Source organism: Lampris incognitus, chromosome 4, assembly GCF_029633865.1.
Source record: "Lampris incognitus isolate fLamInc1 chromosome 4, fLamInc1.hap2, whole genome shotgun sequence".
Classification (NCBI taxonomy): Eukaryota; Metazoa; Chordata; class Actinopteri; order Lampriformes; family Lampridae; genus Lampris; species Lampris incognitus.
In genome coordinates, this window is record NC_079214.1 from 34,301,088 (window position 1) to 34,321,263 (window position 20,176).

The 20,176-nt window shown below is 41.1% G+C and overlaps 1 protein-coding gene across 3 annotated transcripts in view; it reads right to left on the minus strand.

Moving 5' to 3' along the window:
• Window positions 1-20,176, minus strand: part of ppfia1 (PTPRF interacting protein alpha 1) — a 100,427-nt gene that overhangs the window by 28,823 nt on the left and 51,428 nt on the right. For all 3 annotated transcript variants that reach the window (XM_056279457.1, XM_056279456.1, XM_056279455.1), the window contains exons 5-16: window positions 19,592-19,756; window positions 19,273-19,347; window positions 18,043-18,144; window positions 16,908-17,135; window positions 14,971-15,117; window positions 11,751-11,885; window positions 8,089-8,172; window positions 7,842-7,973; window positions 6,498-6,560; window positions 3,862-3,941; window positions 3,336-3,486; window positions 1,949-2,172 (exon numbers count right to left, since the gene is read on the minus strand). In XM_056279457.1, coding sequence (XP_056135432.1) covers window positions 1,949-2,172; window positions 3,336-3,486; window positions 3,862-3,941; window positions 6,498-6,560; window positions 7,842-7,973; window positions 8,089-8,172; window positions 11,751-11,885; window positions 14,971-15,117; window positions 16,908-17,135; window positions 18,043-18,144; window positions 19,273-19,347; window positions 19,592-19,756 — 1,586 coding nt within the window. The remainder of the gene's footprint in view (window positions 1-1,948; window positions 2,173-3,335; window positions 3,487-3,861; window positions 3,942-6,497; window positions 6,561-7,841; window positions 7,974-8,088; window positions 8,173-11,750; window positions 11,886-14,970; window positions 15,118-16,907; window positions 17,136-18,042; window positions 18,145-19,272; window positions 19,348-19,591; window positions 19,757-20,176) is intronic.

Here is a 20,176-nt window from a genome sequence, read left to right on the forward strand (position 1 = left end):
TTTGCAGCTATAAGAGCTTCCACTCTTCTGGGAAGACTTTCTACAAGATTTTGGAGTGTGTCTGTAGGAATTTTTGCCCATTCATCCAGAAGAGCATTTGTGAGGTCAGGCACTGATGTTGGATGAGAAGACCTGGCTCACAATCTCCATTCTAGTTCATCCCAAAGGTGTTTGATGGGGCCAGTCAAGTTCTTCCACACCAAACTCACCAAACCATGTCTTAATGGACCTTGCTTTGTGCACTGGGGCACAGTCATGCTGGAACAGAAAAGGGCCCTCGCCAAACTGTTCCCACAAAGTTGGAAGCATAAAATTGTCTAAAATGTCTTGGTATGCTAGAGTATTAAGATTTTCCTTCACTGGAACTAAAGGGACTAGCCCAACCCCTGAAAAACAACCCCATCCCTCCAGGCACAATGCAGTCAGGCAGGTAACGTTCTCCTGGCATCCGCCAAACCCAGACTCGTCCATCAGACTTCCAGACAGAGAAGCGTGATTTGTCATGCCCCAGAACACGTTTCCACTGCTCCACAGTCCAGTGGCAGCATGCTTTACACCACTCCATCCAACGCTTGGCATTGTGCTTGGTGATGTAAGGCTTGCATGCAGCTGCTCAGCCATGGAAACCCATTCCATGAAGCTCCTGGCGCACAATGTTTGTGATGTTAATGACAGAGGAAGTTTGGAACTCTGCAGTTATTGAGTCAACAGAGTGTTGGTGACTTTTATGCACTGCGCACCTCAGCACTTGTTGACCCCGCTGTGTGACTTTATGTGGTGTGTCACTTCGTGGTTGAGTTGCTGTTGTTCCTAAACACTTCTACTTTTCAATAATACCACCTACAGTTGACCGTGGAATATCTAGCAGGGAAGAAATTTCCCGAACTGACTTATTGCAAAGGTGCCATCCAATGACAGTACCACACTTGAATTCACTGAGCTCTTCAGAACGACTTATTCTTTCACAAATGTTTGTGTGTCTGACATTCTTGTGTAAGAAGTCGGGTTGTTGTGAAGCATCTAGTGTGTTGGTGTAGTGTTCTGTGCCTGTCACGTCTTACTCTCAACCTTCACCGCTGGCTAGCAGAAATGCGAACAGGAGAGCCAAACACATAAGTCTCTCCCTGCCAGTACATAGCCTCTCCAACAGCAAGCCCTATGTAGTGCCTCCTCGTGGTGACACATGGTAACTGGGTACACCTTGGACCCTGGCTGAACAACAAGGGACTCGGAGGAGGTCTGTCCCTTAGACGTGCGGTAGGCAGGCCCACCGGTGTGTGGATATTCCCTGATGCCCATGAACCAGCCCCCAGCTATGGGTTAAATAGTGCCACTGCCTAGTGGATACCTCGGGAGAGGAATAGGCTATGGGAGTAAACTCCTACATAAAATCAATGTCTACAGTGCTGTTGTTTTTTGTTTTTCTTGCCCTTTTGTATCTGTTTAAGTGAGAGAATACTGCTGGCATCATGTGTGGCTGCCACTTCTCCCTCCCCGCTTCCCATCTACCCCTGAATGGCTGTGTTATGTTTATCTGTTGTCTTCTTTCACCCCGTTTATTGTAAAGCGACTTTGAGTGTTAGAAAAGCGCTACATATGTTTAATTTATTATTATTACTATTATTATTAAATTCAGACTGCATGGCTAACTGCTTGATTTTATACACCTGTGGCAATGGGTCTGAATGAAACACCTGAATTCAATGATTAAGAGGTGTGTCTCAATACTTTTGTCCATATAGTGTATTTTAACATCTTTGCATCTTCCCTACCCTTGTGTTTGATCCCCTTAAAACAGCAATGTGCACTGTTACCCAAATACAAGTGTCTGAAGGAATAATAATAATAATAATAATAATAATAATAATAATAATAATAATAATAAAAGCAGTAGTAACTTTGACCTTTGATCTCTACAGGTCATACTTACTAATCTGGCTGCTTATACCTGATTTCATTGTTGATGGCATCTAGCTGCTCTTGCAGCATTAAGGCCAGGGTCTGTGCATCGGCCTGGCCACCAGGGGACAGCAGGTCCACCGAGCTAAAGATAGTCTCCCGGTCCTCTTCCAGGTCCGAGGCTTCCATGTCGCTCTCAAAAGCCTGGGCTACGTTGGCCAGCACGTTGGCCTGCTGCACGCGCTCCCACTCCTGCTCATTAAGAGTCTGCACCTGGACCGACCCACACAAGGGTGGCACGGGAAGTGAAAGAATAGAGAGAGGGAGAAAGAGAATGGAAAAGTTGTAGCACAGAATTAAGAGAAAGAGCAAGAACAGGACAGGACAGGTAGAAAATATTTGAGAAAGAAGGAGAGATGGGGAAAAAGGGCAAGCAAAGGAAAAAAGAGAGGAAGACAAAGAGGCCAAGAGAGATAAAGAGAGTGCAGAGGGGCAAGCATGTCAGAGACAGGGAACAAAATCAAGGGAGAAAAGTTATTTTAGTTAGTAATCAAAACACTGCAAGACAACTACAAGTTAACTGTCACGGACATCCCTACCACACTGACTTACATGTCGCTGTTGTCCAGATTGGAGGCAGATAGAAAGAGATCAAGGGAAGAACATCATCAGATAAAGCCCAAGCATTAAATGACGGTGAGTGCGTGTATGTGTGGGAAGGGGGGTGGGGCAATACTCATAGGTGGCTACCCTTGAACAAAAAAAACCCCAACAAAGAATAAATGAAGAAAACGAAGATGAAGTCTGACCCTAATGACTGAAAATGACCTGCCAGCATTTGAAATGTTTTCGAAAGAAAAAAAAAATACTAGGCAAAAAAACTGATAAATTAAACCTTGAGTTTCCAAGGCATAAGATGGCAAACAGCAAAAAAACTGATTACCATTAATATTTTCCAAAAAAAAAAATGTTCTATTATTTTTTTTTTCAAAATTTATGGGAAAAGACCTTTATTTTTCAAAAGCTGGATTTTTAAGAGTTAAATTTGTAAATACAATACAACAAAATGTTTAAAACCAAAGTAAGTTAAAAGTTAACGGCAAAAAATATTTTAAGCAGCTAAAGGATGAGGCTAATTTTTCCAGGCAGGCTATCCCAGAACCTCTAATGAAAAATCTCCATCACAACTTCGGCATATCATAACATAACCGCCTCCCCCCATTAGAATTTCTGAGCTGTAGCTTGGAGCCATACCAAGTATTACCTCTAAAATAAATCAACAACATCTTGATAGCACTTTTCACACAGGACATTATAGAGATTCTGAAATGAGAATCATTGTTTTTTTCTCCAGTCATTGTAGAAATACTCTACTTTCAGTGTTCATGTATACTCTATCAACAACCACACAGACCCCAGGTAGGGAGGGAGCTCACCTTGGAGGGCTCGTCCCGGAGCGCTGCCACCCGCCCCTTCTGGGGCCGCCTCAACACCAGAGCACTGCTGTAGTGGTCAGAGTTACTGTCCATTATGGAGGAGGCTGACACTGGGTACCTGAAGTCAGGGGTACTGCCGAGGTGAGATCGTCTGGATGGGTAAATACACAGACATGCACCCATATATGCATGCACAAAAACAGACAAAAATATGAAATAATGTCACAAGGGCAATAGGTAGCATTTCTTGGAGGTGCAACAGGGTCAGCTATTGCAATATATGGGTCAGTGCAACATGTATTAAGGGGGTCATAAGGAAACTATTAAGTTTAATGTAATAGTGAACTGCATTATGAATGTACTGCTATGCTCCAGCATTGGTATACTGTCGTGATGTTGATTTTTGTAAATCAGAGATATGGAATGCAAAACAGACTTCGGAGGAATCTCAAAAATGAAGTTTAATCTGGCTTATCTAAACAAGGGGGAAGGGCTGAGGCTACATTGCCTGGTTATCTTAGTTTACCCATGTAGCAGGGAGTTACTCCTGCTCCTGCCCTGCTCATTCTCCGCCCTCATGGTCTCAATCTGGATCAAGAGCTGCTCCTAAAGTAGACAATTGGAAACAATTTTTTATCTGGTGATCAAAAAAACCTCTCTAATCATACATTGGTCATTCATCTGAATTTCCCCCAAAAATTCACACCACTGCCCAGGAAAGAAATAACTAAAAAGTAATAGGATGGAGTCAAATTTCCTCCAAAAACACAAATAAATACTGATCCTATTCTTATCATAGTAAGTCAAATATCAACAATTAGCGCAATTGCCAGTAAATATAATTGTGATATTATACCCCTTTCCCACTGGCCAAAAAACCCGCTAACACCCGCTAACATCCGGCTTTTTTGGCCAGCGGGAAAGGTTACAATCGGCATTCAGTCCCAGGTCAAATGACTCCGCAATAGACACGGGTTTTTATTGGCTCCGGCTCCGATCGGCATTGATGGGAACAGGACACCCGAGTAGACCCACTAATTTTCGCTCCTTTTCCGGCGTGATGCTATGATGTGCGTTGAATTTCTGGACGTGGTCACGTAAATAAACAGGTAACATGCAACGGCGATTTTGTTCTTCATATCATGCAAGATGCAACACTGGCAAGACATCGAGGTGAGAGAGCTTCTCCTGATTCGAGGGGAAGAGGAAAAAAGGAGACAGGTTTCTGGCACTGTGAGAGATGCTGCGATATATAGCAATATATCGAAAATTCTGAGTGAAAGAGGCATTGCTCGCAACCCAAGGCAAGTTATAAACAAATTAAAGGCGCTGAAGAAAAAACATCTTGCCATTAACGACCAGCAGAATAAGTAATAGATATAAAAAAAGGAGTAACTACTGTAACATTTTCCCTGTCCTCCATGCTGCTTTCTACTGTTTACTCCCCAATCACACTGAAAACCTTTTCCGGCGCACGTTCATGACGTTGAATGTGACGCACCAGGAAACAAAACAAAAAAAAAAAACAAACAGAAAAGTGTACTCGGCTACTGGCAGTGGGAAAGGTGTCAATCAGCAATTTTTAGCGGGTTCACCTGCATTTAAAAAACCCGGGTATACCTGCTAATTTTGGTGGAAAAGGGGCTTTAGAGATACACAATATTGAAATTTTTGCCAATATCTGAAAGTTTCCATGGTCATTTTGGCAGATACTTCTAGCGAAACCAATATTTTTGTTTCACTGAGTCCTGGTTTGCACCAGTGGAGTTTACCTATTGTTATACTGTAACTGTAATCTTTGGTACAGATGCAACCTTCTAAAAAAACACTGCTTTATTAGTACCTGTTCTGATTTATGACTAAACATTACACTGTTCCCAAGTGTCCGCATTCATTGAAGGAGCACAAATTGCTTCAACTTAAATGGATAATACATGTAAGATTTGTTTTGGCCAAACATGTTCAAACATCTTAGCTCCTGCAAGGACCTACTACAGGTCAATCCTTGAAAGCTTCCCTGTAAAACGCTAACCCTCACACTTGCTTCAGGGTTAAAATATTTTTTTTGTAAATATCAAAAGGGGCAAATCTGCTCCCCTCAATCACCACAAAAAGTTTTTGGAAATGTACATAAAGCTATATCAACTTTGTCTGTTCATAATAGGCCAGCAATTATCACACTGAAACAAAAATAGCCCACACTGCAGACCTTGCTGTACCTCAACCTGTCTTTCCATCAGTGCCTGTCATCACCATTAGCACACAATTAGTATATCATGATATCAGTGTGACATACCACAATATTGATGTCTGTCCTGATTATTGATAACACATTTTTAAGTAATTATCAGCTGATACCTATGGTTGGTTGGTTGGTAGGCATACTCAGCTATGATGTTGGCCACCGAAAAACATGCTCAACAACAGTCCGCCATTGCTCTCTCCTCACATGCTCGGATGGCTTCCATTTTACCCATTTTCGTCCAGTTTGAGATGTTGTGCATGTACGAGATTGCTGGTCTGCCTCGTCATCTTTTGCCTTCAACTTTAACTTGCAGCATATGTTTTATAATACTGCAGGTCTTATGACGCATAGCATGGCCGAAATATTTTAGTTTTCGTCTCTGAATGGTCGACAGAAGGATCATACTTGTTCCATGTTGCTGTAGCACACTTACATTTGTATGCTTTTCTATCCAACCTTTTCTCAGCAAACGGTGGTAAAGTTCACATTTTGGCAGCATTTTCTTTTCATCTAATTTATGCAAAGTCCACCCTCACTTCCGTAAATCATGACTGGCCATACGACTGTTTGTAGTATCTTCATTTTCAGATTGATTGAGATGGAGCGATCTTTCCATAAGTTATTTAGTTGGATCATTCATTGTTTTGCCTATAAGCAGATCAATATATTGTGCACCCCTGTGATAAATGCAATGGATGGATGTAAAAACAAATACCAAAAACACTAACTATCACTGCTCCAAAGAAGTATCCAAAGGAGTTGAATCAAGTGCAACTGGACTTGGTATATATCCGTGAAGACGTTTCGCCTCTCATCCAAGAGGCGAAAACATTCACAGACATGCTCCAAAGAAGAGACTCTGATGAAGAACATAACTCAGCTGCCTGGGGAGACAACCTGGGCTGGTGCTGTCTTACCTTCTCATGGTGTGCCTCCTCAATAAGCTTCTTGGTGTGCTCCAGTTCTCTTATCAAGGCATTCTGAGGACACGTGGGGGGGGGGGCACTTTGAGATTCAATAAACACAATGACACATGCTTACAGTTCTAGAGGGACCAAACTTGAATGTAAGGAAAGCAGATGGGATGTTTCGGTTGTACTGTTCCATGTGATGTCAATGCCATATTGTGTTGAGGAATCTAGGCAACCTTTAACCTTTAAGGAATAGTTTGGATTTTTTTTTCAAGTGTATCCCTATTATACTCAATGCTCATGTAATACATTGGGAGGTTTAATTTTCACAGTTATCCTTTCATTTATTCATACTGGACAACCAACTCCGCCTTGCCATCTACAGTTCAATGCAATCAACGAGAGACAAATCCACAATCCTCGCTCAGTACAAAAGAACCTCTCCACAGTTGAGCAAAATCTAAGATGATCCTACAGCTGTCTATCATAGAGAATTTGAGTGGTTATTTTGTTTGCTTTGCTATGTCGCAGTGAAGTGACTCTTGTTGGCAATCACTTGTAGGCATGTTGCAGGAAGCAGCAGAATAGCAAAAGATTGTAACTGACAGCAAAAACGATGATACAATTTTAAAATGATCACACCAATTTGCTATGACAGACTGCTGTAGTATCATGTTAGCTTTGGCTGAACCATGGAGTACTCTTTTGCACTGAACAAATTGCACTGAACTATGAATGGCAAGCCGGAGCTGAGTGTCATGTATGAAAAAAGGATGGGTAAGTTAAAAAATAAAACTTAGCAATGCACAACCTGAGTGGTGAGTATAAGAAAGGGATACTTTAACATCCCAACTATTCCTTTAATCTTAATTCAGTCAGAAAATATGATATATTAAGAAAAATTAAAATTTTATTGTGTTAGAATAGCAAAATGATTTTTAGCTTTGGCAATGAGTGGATTTCCTTTTATTAAATGACTGTACTTACAGTATGCTAATCTATCACAAATGAGAATTTAAATCACCTTTACAGCACAAAAGATTAAAACAAGTAGCAGGTGGGGTGAAGGTGAGTGAGCAGCAGCAGAGCATGTATAACAACAGCAGTAGAGAATTCAATGAGCAACACACACTGGAGGTTTCTCGGGTTAAGTGGTTCTTTGTGATTGGTGTAAGGTGAATGGAGGCCAAATAGGTAAGCTGTCAGTTTGACTTTCCTGACTGGACTTGTTCGGCCTGTGTTGGAACATGGCATCCTAAAACATTCAGACTGTTTTTATAGACAGATTCTTTGGAATCTGATTAAGAAACTAAGAATCTGATTGGGCTGTCTGGTCTATCTGTGTCCCACCTTGTCCTCCAGAGCAGACATCCTCTCTTTGAGGTGGAGCTGGAGCCTCTCGTTGGACTCAGACAGCAGCTTGTCCACTGTCTCTGACAGACGCTTGTTGTGCTCCTCATTCATCTTTTCTCGTTGCCGTGCCTGCACAAACAACAACCAATTTCAAAAAGGTGAAAGTGTTTGGACTACATCTCAACAGGAGTAAGAGAAGAACAGAACAGGCTCAGTGTGATACTGCTTCCCATCGCCCTCTCACCCTGAGCAGTTCCTGGTTCTTCTCCTCCAGCTGGGCCTCCATCTGCCTCAGCCTCTCCTCCACATTGCCATGGCGTTCTTCAGCCTGAGGGGGAGGACAAGAAAGATACAAAACAAACCATTTAGCCCTTTCTGTTACTATATACCAGCCTTTCAGAGCTGAAATGACAGCGTCTGGATTAGATGTCTCACATAATGTGCTCTGCCAAAGATCCTGGAGAAGGACCTCACTGAACAAGGGCACAACTAAACATCAGAGTTTATAGGGATTGCAGCTGAAGTCCTTCAAAAGGATGGAAAGGATTCCTTTGTGCAGTTCACCTACATTCACAGCAGCAGCCTGAGAGGCACACATCTACAGACAGCAGCCTGTGGACAGTGGCTATATAACATACATCATGCATCAGCAGGACTAAGAGAGGATAGCAAAGCAGCAAAGTAAAAAAACAAAAACTACAAGGCAGAGAACTCTGGGATAGCTGGTCCTCCCCACAGTGCAGAAAGTGCTCAGGATTCCAGAAAACCAAATGGCATTTCATTCAAAATTCTCCTCAGGACTGGAAGCATATTTATTAAAATGAGACTGGCTAATGACATAATACAAGAACCCTCAGAATTTTTATTTTCCAATTAAGAGATATAAACTATTGTGGTATTCTTAAAATATATTTCTAGAGCTAAAAGCCTCAGCAGCCTCTCTTTCCTTTGTGACCAGCCTGTTCCAGCTCTGCATTAGCTCAATAGGGTGGAGTTCTCCACAAACCTTTGACCAAATCAGCTGGCACTTCCTGTTTGTGTTAGATACCAAACTTTAGGGTTTTCTGTGTTAGGGAAAAAGGAGGAGAAGTGCCAGCATGGAGCACAGGGTGGCAGACATACACAAAGCACACAAACACATAGCCAAACAGGGAAAAGTTGGGTCAGAGCCAGATTCCAGGCTTAAAGAGACACCACATTAATTCAAAATTTTGTCTGGTACTGCATTTAATCAAGGAAGCACTTGTCAAGTAGACAATGGAATTCTTGATTAATGTCAAATTTAGGTAAGACCTTGACAGCTATACTTATGATTTGAGCATTTTAGCTGCCGACTAATATATACAGCTTAACAAATTTTACCAACACATGCTTTTTAACCTATTCTTCTTAATGAATTGCTACTTTGATCTCAGCTTGATAACACCCGAGAAAAAGAGCATTATAGGAAACCCGAACACTGAATTAAGTGTGGATGGCAATCTAAACACTGCCATTGGTCTCTAGAAGCCTGGTGTAATCAAATGACAGAACATTTTCAAATGCCCCAGTATTCAAGAAGAAGAAGGATTGTGGATTTAATGGAGCATTGTGAGTGAAACTGGTCTACCTTCTTATGTGTCTTAGAGCCTTTAGAGCCACATAGATCAGACTAGAGGTTTGAGGACAAGGTAATAGGGGTAATGTGAAGACCACACAAATAGACCAGAGAAGACAGGACGACAGAGAGAGGAGACATTATGGGGACAGAGGAGAGAACAGGGAATTCATTTAAAGTAAGCTTTAAAACTTTCAAAGATAAGGGTATAGAGAAGGGGGCGGGGTAGAGCGGTCAAGAGGTAGCGGGGAGGAGAGAAGTATAGAGGAACAAAGAAGTGGAGATGAAAAATGAGAGAGGTGGAGAGGGACAGAAAGAGAAAGATGTAGAAAGAACAAGAGGGGAAGAGAAAAAGAGGGTGAGAGAAAAAAGGAAGAGAGATGAGCAGAAAAAGAAAGAACAATAGGTATAGAATCAGAATCAGAAAAACAGGTGACAAGGAAGAGGTAGAGAAAGACTGAGATAACAAAATTTGGTAAAGTAATACTATTTTGAGGCACCGCTAGCTGGGGGTATCGTGCAAGACAATAAAGTCCCTCTGATCTAAAACTACATTGAGCTTCTGCAATCTGTCCAGTTTGTACTCCAAGCTCTGCTTGTCAAGCATGTACTCCTCAAGACAAGACTTCATATTTGGTGCACTCGGTATTGAGAAACACCCAAATTAAACTGAAAGGCCACTGAGGTGGAAATAGTATTGTCAAATCTCTGCCGGTAGACACATATCTACTGTCGCATGGTATTTATCATTATACTGCCTAACCCTTGGAGGCAGAAATAATGAAGAGAGGTGAAGAGTGAGAAGAATATAGAAGAACAGCGGAAGAACTGTTCCTGTGTTAAGAGCAGAAAAGCAAACAGACAAGGCTTCGGTGACCATTATCAATTCCATATACACCTGCAAAGACAAAGCAGGTAGACAAAGATAAAGGAAGAGGAGTTAAAGAAAGGGCTGGGATGGGGGTGTTAACTTGAAGGATTTAGTGGGCAGAAACTGACGGTTGTCATGTTGGATAGTTTTCCTGGTGACATACAGCATTAACACATCACCTTCTGTATTAAGTCATTATAGTTATTACAAAATAAAAGGGGTTATTTCTGCTTAAGCATACACAGTCGGCAACTAGGTTAAATGAATCAGTGTTTGCACTGATGTGCATACTGTGCTGATCATTGTTCAAGACATTGTAAAAGAGTTGGTATCATTGTCCAGCCATGTAACATTACTTGTTGGTATCAAATTATGTTACCTCTGGTCAATTAGTATCGGTGGAGCAGAGGTAATTCTAAATTTTAAACATGGTGGAGGATTAGCAATACATACATTAAAAAGATCAATGCCCCTCTCTCTTGCGGCATATAGCAATAATACCAATTATCAACTGTACTAAAAAGGTGGCAATGCCAGAGTAAAATGTTACCACTGGGACAAGTCTAGCAGAGACTGAGCAGGAGGACAGGCTGGTGGTATAAGTGCTCCAATTAGTGGGATACAGGCTGGTGGATGAAGTGACTGGGACTCTGTAGGGTTTGTAATGATAACATGCTGCAGTCTATTGACGATATGACTGTGGTGACATATAGCTGTTAAACTCTGGAACAAAAGACCCAAAAGAGAAAAAACAACTGTGATCTTTGTTTTAGATATTTACTGTGAGGGAACAGCCAGTTTTTCTACTAATATGGTGCTACTGGACCAGCAGTATGTGTTCTCCCAAACTAACAGTCAAGCTATAAATGGATGAAGGCTAGAGCCAAATGTCTAAAAATAGATTCCTGTGGATATTTGGAGTAACCTAAACAATGGCTTCCTCAGGGCGCTTCCTCCGAGAGCACTGGTTGGTGTAATGTAAAGGAAATTACCTTATTACAACAGAACGTGGGTCTATGCGTAAAGAGTTTTATAAATAGTGGTCTTGTATATTTTAGTTAATCTAGAACTATTTTGGATTATTTTCCCTGTTTTTCCAAAAAGATTTTTGGGGGAAAAAACCCAACATGTTTTCTGTATTCTATTAAGTTTATTGACCAGCAAAAGTCTCTACTTCTTAGGAATCTGATTAACTTCACCATCAAATATTGCTAAGTGTCCTGCTAGCATCTGCCACCTGGGAACCATTCCATTTTCCCTGAAAATCAATTCCCAGTCCATCCAATGTGTTCCCATGTTAATGCTTCTCCTTACTGATGGCTATGATACGAATTTACTAAACTAAACTGAGTTGGCAAATAGGAAGAATGTTTAAGGGGGACTGGGTAGGTTTGTGTTTGATGATGAGATACCCGCGTATGCAGACAGGTGCCGGTACCTTTGTGAGGGCTGCTACCCTCTGAGCCAGTTCAGCCTCCACCTCAGGCAGAGTCTCTGCCTTGCGAATGGTCTGCTGCAGCTTCTGCTCAGCCAGCTCCAGCTTCTCCTGCAGCTGCCGGTTCCTGTCCTCAGTCTGCAACAGCCAGAGATAAACAGAAAAAAAAGACAGAAAGATAGGCAATCAATAAAAAAGATCATATAAAATCATTAAGTGTGAATGATATGATTATTTTATATTGTCCCCGTTTACAATGTCACAACTTTGATTTGTTTATTTCGAACATGTAAAAAAAAGAACAAAAACAGATAAAAACAAAACAATAATAATAAATAATAAATCAACAATAAACCTATACAACAAACTCAAAACAAATTCTCATAAACACAAATTAAATATTATATGTTCAAAAAGGAGTAGGAAGTATACATTTATTTATTCCTACCCCAACTCCATTTCTCATTATCTTATATACAATTCTCAATTCTATGTATTTTAATTTATTATAACAGGAAGGCTATGGGTACTATCAGACACTATTAAAGCACCCTTCATCTATGCAATATTTCCATTCACAATTTTCTCCACAGTTGTTTACATTCACTACAGTCACCAAACTTTGTAACTTTACAGCTGCTTCAACCCTAACAAATACTTTATACCACTAAGCATTGTGCAAGTTAATCGTTTAAAAAGGTTTGATTGGATAGCTGTTCACTATGGCGGACATTTCCCTTTTCTACCACACTTGCAGCGCCAAGCTCCTACTCTAAAATGGTGGGTTTTGTTATCGCTAACTTTATGACAAGTTCCGCCCACTGCGGGGAACACGAATCACAAGCAAGGGGGGGAGGGAAAAAAACGCAGATAAACGAGCTAGCTAGCCTGTTGGTTCACGATGGAAGCTGTGAGTAACAGAACTGTTATTGAAGAGGCCATCGTTGAGGGTTTATTATCTATGCCGTTTTCAAGATTAACTTTTAATGAAAAGTTGGAGTTAATCTGCAAAGTAAGACCTGCACCTGAGCAGATCATTGTTCACTGTCCATGGTTCTGAAGTGTCTGTCACTAATGGTTGTCTTTATGCATGCTCAATAATCCATTTTATGCCATCGCCATTTTACAATGCTGTGATTGCAAACAATCCCAAATCCTCTGTGAATAGTAAACATGGTCACTGAAACTGTAGTTAATGGTCATGCCCATATTTGCACATGAAACTGGTCGTTGGTTTCCGTCAGTATGCAACTGTATTGTTTATAAGGGTGGGGATACCTGCAGTTAGTTTAGACTAAAGAGGTCACTTAGATGAGTGATGAAACATTTCTGTCAATAAACGTTGTATCCAGATGAACTGATTCAACCTTCTTTGAGTCGCTAATGATTGCTTGGCTGAGTGCACATTGTTGTTGGTTTTGTATGGTAGGAGGGGGTGGCTGTTATGTGTTTTGCACCTTGGCCCATTGTCAGTCCATTCCGCTGAAGTGCACACACAGCTTGTGTGATGATGCAATTGTTTCTAAGGAGGATTTGGATTTTGCTTTAGAAATTAGCGGTTTTTTGTTTTGGCGATAACTCACTCTCTCCGTGCTGTTTGCTCATTGTATTGCTAAGGCTGGACTAGCATCTTAATTTTTGTTTCAGAGCTGGAATTGTCATAGGTAACTTTTGCATTACTATAGGAGAGGACACAGTAAACTAGGGTAGTAGTTTATTTTTTTTCCCCTGCAAAGTGGGGTGAGAGGACCAAGGTTTAAGATTCATAGTTCGCTACTGCTCAAAGCTCTTGCATAATTTCTGTCACCAGGGGGGTACAGGGGTTGAGGACCCAAATGCAGATGCGGTAACAGGTGAAACAACAGGTTTAATGTCAGGAAACACAAGGATATCAGAAATACACAAGGATACATGACGATGACATGGTACGCTCTGACATGGTAACGACATGGTAACATGGTGGTGACATGTCTTTGTGCATGCGCAATAATCCAGCTAAGAAAATCACAAAAAGTTGAATCAGTTCATCTGGACACAACATTTATTGAAAGAGAAACGTTTCATCACTCATCTAAGTCACTCAGTCGTTATGCCATTGTATTGTTTATAAGGGTGGGGATAGCTGCAGTCAGTTGAGACTGAAGCGGTCACTTAGATGAGTGATGAAATGTTTCTCTCACAATAAACGTGTCCAGATGAACTGATTCAACTTTCTATGATGGTGGTAACATGATACGCTCTGACAACAAACAAACTCAACAGCCAAACTTAAATACACAGAAACTTGATTGAATAATCAACAACAGCTTTGGGGCAAATGGGTAACAGAAAAACTGGACAGGACTCAGGACTGTGATGGTGTTGTCGGAGCAGTACAAGACATGAGATGTAGGAAACGGGGCTAGAGGGGTCAGAACCTGGAGTGGTCATGACAATTTCAATCAACAACTACTGGTTTAACAGTGTGCAACTTATTAAAAAAATTAAAGGAAGCAAATAAATAGTCATGATCAAAATCTTAAAATGTCACAAGTCTGTTTTTTCCAATTTACTTGCAACCTATCCTTAAATGATGAAAATCCTGTATAACAGAAACGCTAGAAAATATCCTTAGATGATGAAAATCGAAAATAATGTAATACAAATCCTGTATGATAGAAATGCTAGAAAATATTTTGATGTGATATGTAGCTCGTATCTCCAGACCTAGAGCTCATCTGTCTTACTCTCGCTTACTGGGCAGTTAAGCGTTCAATTCCATGGGCGGAAGTGAGTGTCACAGATTGCAACTATAGTCTTTTGGAGACAAAAAGGAGAGAGACGGGGGAGGGTAGGGAAAGAGGAAGCAAGCATTCACGGTGGACCAAGAAAAAAGAAAACCCAGAAAGAAAAGAGGAGAGAAACATCTCCATCTCAGTGAGCATATGTAAAGAAACAAGCCAATGTCTTGGGGGCTTCCCATTCAGTGCCTGCTGTGTGGCTCAGTGTGTGAATTCAGCGAAAATTCATTAGGAGGGGGTTCTAAAACTGCCAAGGAGCCAGCGGGTGATTCCTACTGATAAAAAGGGCCAAGAGACACACTCAGAATCCCATACTCTCTATACCACAGAGCACCAAGCACTTTACAAATAACATTGTGTGTGTGTGTGTGTGTGTGTGTGTGTGTGTGTGTGTGTGTGTGTGTGTGTGTGTGTGTGTGTGTGTGTGTGTGTGTGAAATCCACCTGTCTGAAGAGGGACTCCTTGTTGGCTACTTCATTCTCCAGCTTGTCATTGAGGTCATGGACGGAGGTTGCCTCTCGCTGCGCTGCCAGATAGCGCTTTTCCAACGTGGTAATCCTCTCCTCCATGTCTTCCTTCTGAGCCATAGACTGTAAACACAAACAAACACACATACACACACAGTTTTTATCAGATTCAACCTTAAATGGCCCCCTGACCTGGACTTCAGGCTTTGAAAGTGAAAACATAGTCTCTCCATTTAAATACCCCTTTTTTTTCTATAAATCTATCTTGTTTTCAATAAAATTATCTTTGTTTGGTGATCTAACTTGACGAAACTCCCATCTATTCATCCATTATCTATACCCGCTTAATCCAATTCAGGGTTGCAGGGATCTGGAACCTAGCCAAGTAGGCATTATGCAAATAGCAAAGAGACACCATGGACAGGTTGCCAGTCTAAGGCAAGGCCCACACACACTCTCATTTTTCAAGTTTTGTGTTTAAGTCTGCCAACAAATTTGTGGGCAAATTTGATAGGATGGATTACTGTGAAGAAAGTTCTTACACAGCCCTGATAGAGAAAACCCCCATGTAGCTGAAAAATGACACAAATAATGTGTGTGATCTGGCATGTTTTATTCAAAAAGAGGCCGATATTGCTCATGTGTTGCAATGCAATTTATATGTACAAAAAAAATCCCTGGCTTACAAGAGAAAGCAAGTGTTTCAGTGTTCTGATAACAGCTGGTTAACATTTTTTTTTTTATAAAAAACAGCTATTTCCAAAATACTTACCCTTGTGATATGTGCATGGTAGACCCCTTAAGTAATTTGGACTACAACATAAATAATATAGTCAATCTGACATAATGCATTTTTAATAGGTCTAACCTACATATACATCCCCTCTGTAATATATATATTTTATTGCGCTTACGTTGCCATGGCTGAATCTCTAGGACTACATGTGCCATGTCAATTGGGAAGCTACAGTAGTTGTCCGTGCTGTATCATGTACAGTGTACACTGAATGCTAAGGTTATTTACATTTATGTAATGCAAAACACTTCTTAAAGGCAAACTTTATAAGGTTTTTACCTTAAAGTAACGTGCAATCCTGTCAATAGATTTAGGGATAGTTATAAACTCTTCATATGTTATATTCCAATTTTTTTTGTTGTTGACCCCTGTTATCAAAAATAGGAAAAACAATTCATTGCGGGCATTTTGGTATTTACCATTTTGGTAATATTTGGTGTAAATTTCTTTACATTCCAACAGATCTCAATAAATAAAATGCTGAGTATATGGTCCAGTCTCTGTGACTGTCCCAGGCCATGTAATCAACCTGAATCTTAAGTCAATTAAGTTTGCTCTTTGCAAGGTGGCATCCCAACCTGCTTGTCAATCATGTTGCAAGTGCATGGTGTAGGTGCCTGCAGTGCAGGTAAGTTGGATGAAATCATAACATTATACGCTATACGCTAAATGTTTAGTATGTTGTTTAAAAAGAGTTAACAAATTACACTTATTACTCATATTAAGCAATATGCCGTTTAAACTTGTTAAATGGCATAGCATATAAGCTATCTGCTAAAATTAAATAACCCATTAACATTTTTACACAAACTGGCAGTGAAGAGAAGGTATGCAGCGCTTTCTTGTCAGGGCTACGATTGGTATTGATATAAACATAGTAACAGTAAAATGACATTTTGGTTGCTCAGTGAGTATGTATGCAGTGCTACCTGGAAGGGGGGGGGGTGACATTCAGTTTTGATTTGGATATAGATTCCTTTGCAGGAGTGTCAATCTTATACAGAGTAAGTGAGTCAAAGTGGATTGCCAAAGTATTTATATTGTCCCACCCTGGTTCTATACCTTGAACTAAAATAGGAGGTGTCCCTTTTCTAGTCTGGTTTTTTAGACTCCATACCTCTCTCAGGTCCCTCTGCAGCCGCGTGTTCATTTCCTCAGACTTGATCAGGTCCTTTCTGGCTGTGTCCAGGTCTTCCTCCAGCTCACTGATCCGTGACACCATGGCAGCCATGCGTTCCTTCATCTGGCCCAAGTCGGCTGTCTGACGCTCCACCACCTCCTGGAGTTCGCCCACTTTCCCTGGCCCTGAGTCTTCCTCCTGACTCAGTGAGCCATCAGACGACCGCTGATATTATAAATGCAGAGCAGTATATGAAGTACTATCAATAAAGGACAAAATCACAACTTAAAAACAAAGTATGCAATCAATTTGGGTTTCTCATGTCGTTAATAAAAACACTGCTCTCTACAAATCAACCTAAAACTTCATAAATAACTAAAAATACAAGGTGCCATTTAGCCCCTAAAGCACTATTTAATGGGATTGCAGTCTTCATTAGGCCTGAGATATGTAGCAGTTTTTGGCCAACAAAACAGGTTTGTATTGGAAGCAATAAGGCTTTCTGCCAATACAGTAGTTCAGTGACATGACTATCAGCTACTGTACATATAATACACAGTACATAACGATTGTATGAAATTCTTCACACTTAAATATTGCACTGGGGACACAGCATCCTAAGAGAGTTCTGATACAGTTGTAAAAGATGCCCATTATCCAAAATAATTGTCTGTTTTCAAAATAGGGATGAGCCCAGTGTGAGAACCAGTTTCTATGGTTTTTACATTACATGTAAGTGACATGATTTTAGCCTCACAAAAACCTGAATGAGCAGCAGGTGGAATGGAGGAACAGATTTACAAATAGATTAATTGAGGTAAAAGCTCCCCGTCATGGACAGCAAGGGGGCAAAGGAAGTTGATGCAAGGCTCTCTGCAAAGGCTTGCTGGGTGGTCTGACTGGATGCTTGTCACGCACAGGGAACGGAAGTCTTTTCTCCTATTCTATGCTCTCATCACTCTCATATGCGCGCGCACACATGCATGCACACACACACACACACACACACACACACACACACACACACACACACACACACACACACACACACACACACACACACACACACACACACACACACACACACACACACACACACACACACACACACACACAGGTTGCGCAGTCTCACCTTGCCATTAGTGCTTGGTGTGTTTTCAGAGTTGTGGTTGAGCTCGCTGGTTCCATCTGCTTGACCTCTCTTCATGCTGCTCTGTTCCCTGAGGTATGCCACCTGGAGAGAATGCAACAAACATGTTAGCATGCACGCCGTTGAGCCACTCATTCTAAGGCTTTACTGACTCAGAATTTTCTAAGTCGAGTTGGATTGGGCAGTTAAATACAGTTTGTTTTTGTTTAATTGATAAGATAATTTCTGGTCATCAGAATATGTAATATGTCTATATGAATATGTAAACATGAGTTTCAGTGCAGATTTAGATGAGATTTTGACAGTCAAATGCAAGAGCCCCCGAAACATATTTTTGAGCTTTAAAAAAACATGCAGATGGTATGTGATTTGAATTTCTGGCACACTGACACTCTTAAACAAAAAACTTGCTCAATGGCTTTGACAGAGGATGTCACTTGTCGACTTTAAGGGGGCAGCCTGACTTCATTTGCTGGGATTAACCATCAAACCGCAGTAGGGTGGTTAGAAGCCTTGCCACCTGCAAGAAAACAGCTGGTGGCAATCAATAAACAAAGAAGTCCTTCATACTAATTCAAACTATATGCTTCCTTGATCTGCTTTCAGAACCTCTAATTATTTGTCAAGCTTTTAACCATTATCTTTAGACTGTGTGTGTGTGTGTGTGTGTGTGTGTGTGTGCGCGCGCGCGCGCTTGCGTGCGTGCATACATGCATATGACAGAAACAGTAGCACGAATAGAGGGTAGAATTACTCAAGTTGAACTACAGCTATTCTGGTTACAAACACACACATGAATACATAAAAAAACACTCCCTGCTATAGCCAAAAGGCAGCAAAACACAACAGCAGAAAGCTGCTCTTTCTGAGGAAGAAACCCGTGTGTGTTCTTATGTTCCCAGGCTGATTCCCAGGAATAAAAGGGGGGATTTTATCATGAAGGAGAGGGGAAATCTAGGCCACACTCCCAATATCCTTTGGGTCTTTTGTCAATATTAATCCCACTCAATATACAGGCGACCCAAGATTGATCCTCCCTTTGTGCGTGCACACAAATATATGCACGGGCACAAGCATGCACAAGCCTGAGCTTTTGTGCATGCGTGTTTCAAAGCAATAGTCAATTCAAATTTTTTACAATTCTATTCTGCTTCTGCACATCAAATGTGCGTCCATCTGCACATGTGTGAAGAAGTAAAAATGTCTGCTTACTTCTTTATGTGAGATAGTTAGCTGTTCTTCCAATGCACTGCATCTTTCCAAGGCCACACGCAGTCTTTCCCTGACCTGGAACACATGCATGCACACATACACGCACGCACACGCACAACACAGATGAATAAACAACACAGAACAAGAAATCAAGGCATCCAGAATATTCTCATATTTTTACACTCCGATTGCAGACAGCTATTATATAAATGAGCACATGTGCACGACCATCACACACATCAATCCCCCCCATTCTCCTCCACAACCAGACACATGCTGATACACATTGATGGACAAAAGCATATCCACACTCTCGTACCTTCTCGTCGAGGGCTTTGTGGTGTTCAAAAAGGGACTTGAGGGCTTTGAGGACTTCGACCTCACTAGAGACACCAGCTGGGGACTGGGCCTGTCGTTTCACCACTGTCATCCTCAGGCTGCGCTCATGGCGAGAAACCAGACACTCCAGATGTTCCAAAAGGAGCTGGAAGCACAATACAAATTGTTAAAAAGCTAATACACAAGCACAGAACAAGTTCCTTCTTTATTTTAGGGGCAGTAGTATTGGACATTGATAACATAGAAATACATTTCTGATGCTGTTCAAGCCTACACAGATGAACTGTAAGACTAAACTAATGTAATATTAAAAAGGTTGACCTGTGATCAGGCTTTGGATCAGATCCATGATGCACTAATGATGTAGATTAGTGCTGCAGTTTTAGTAGTAAGCCCAAAGTATTTGTTACTGGGAGGGCAAAAAGGCAATAAAGATCACACGTCTAAAGTCTAACATCTTGACATACAAAGATAAGCCGGCCTGCTTCTTCAAATCTGGGCTTGGTTTGGATCAGCAGGATCCATCCGGTGAGCTAACAGGAAATCAATGGTTTTAACTCTTCTT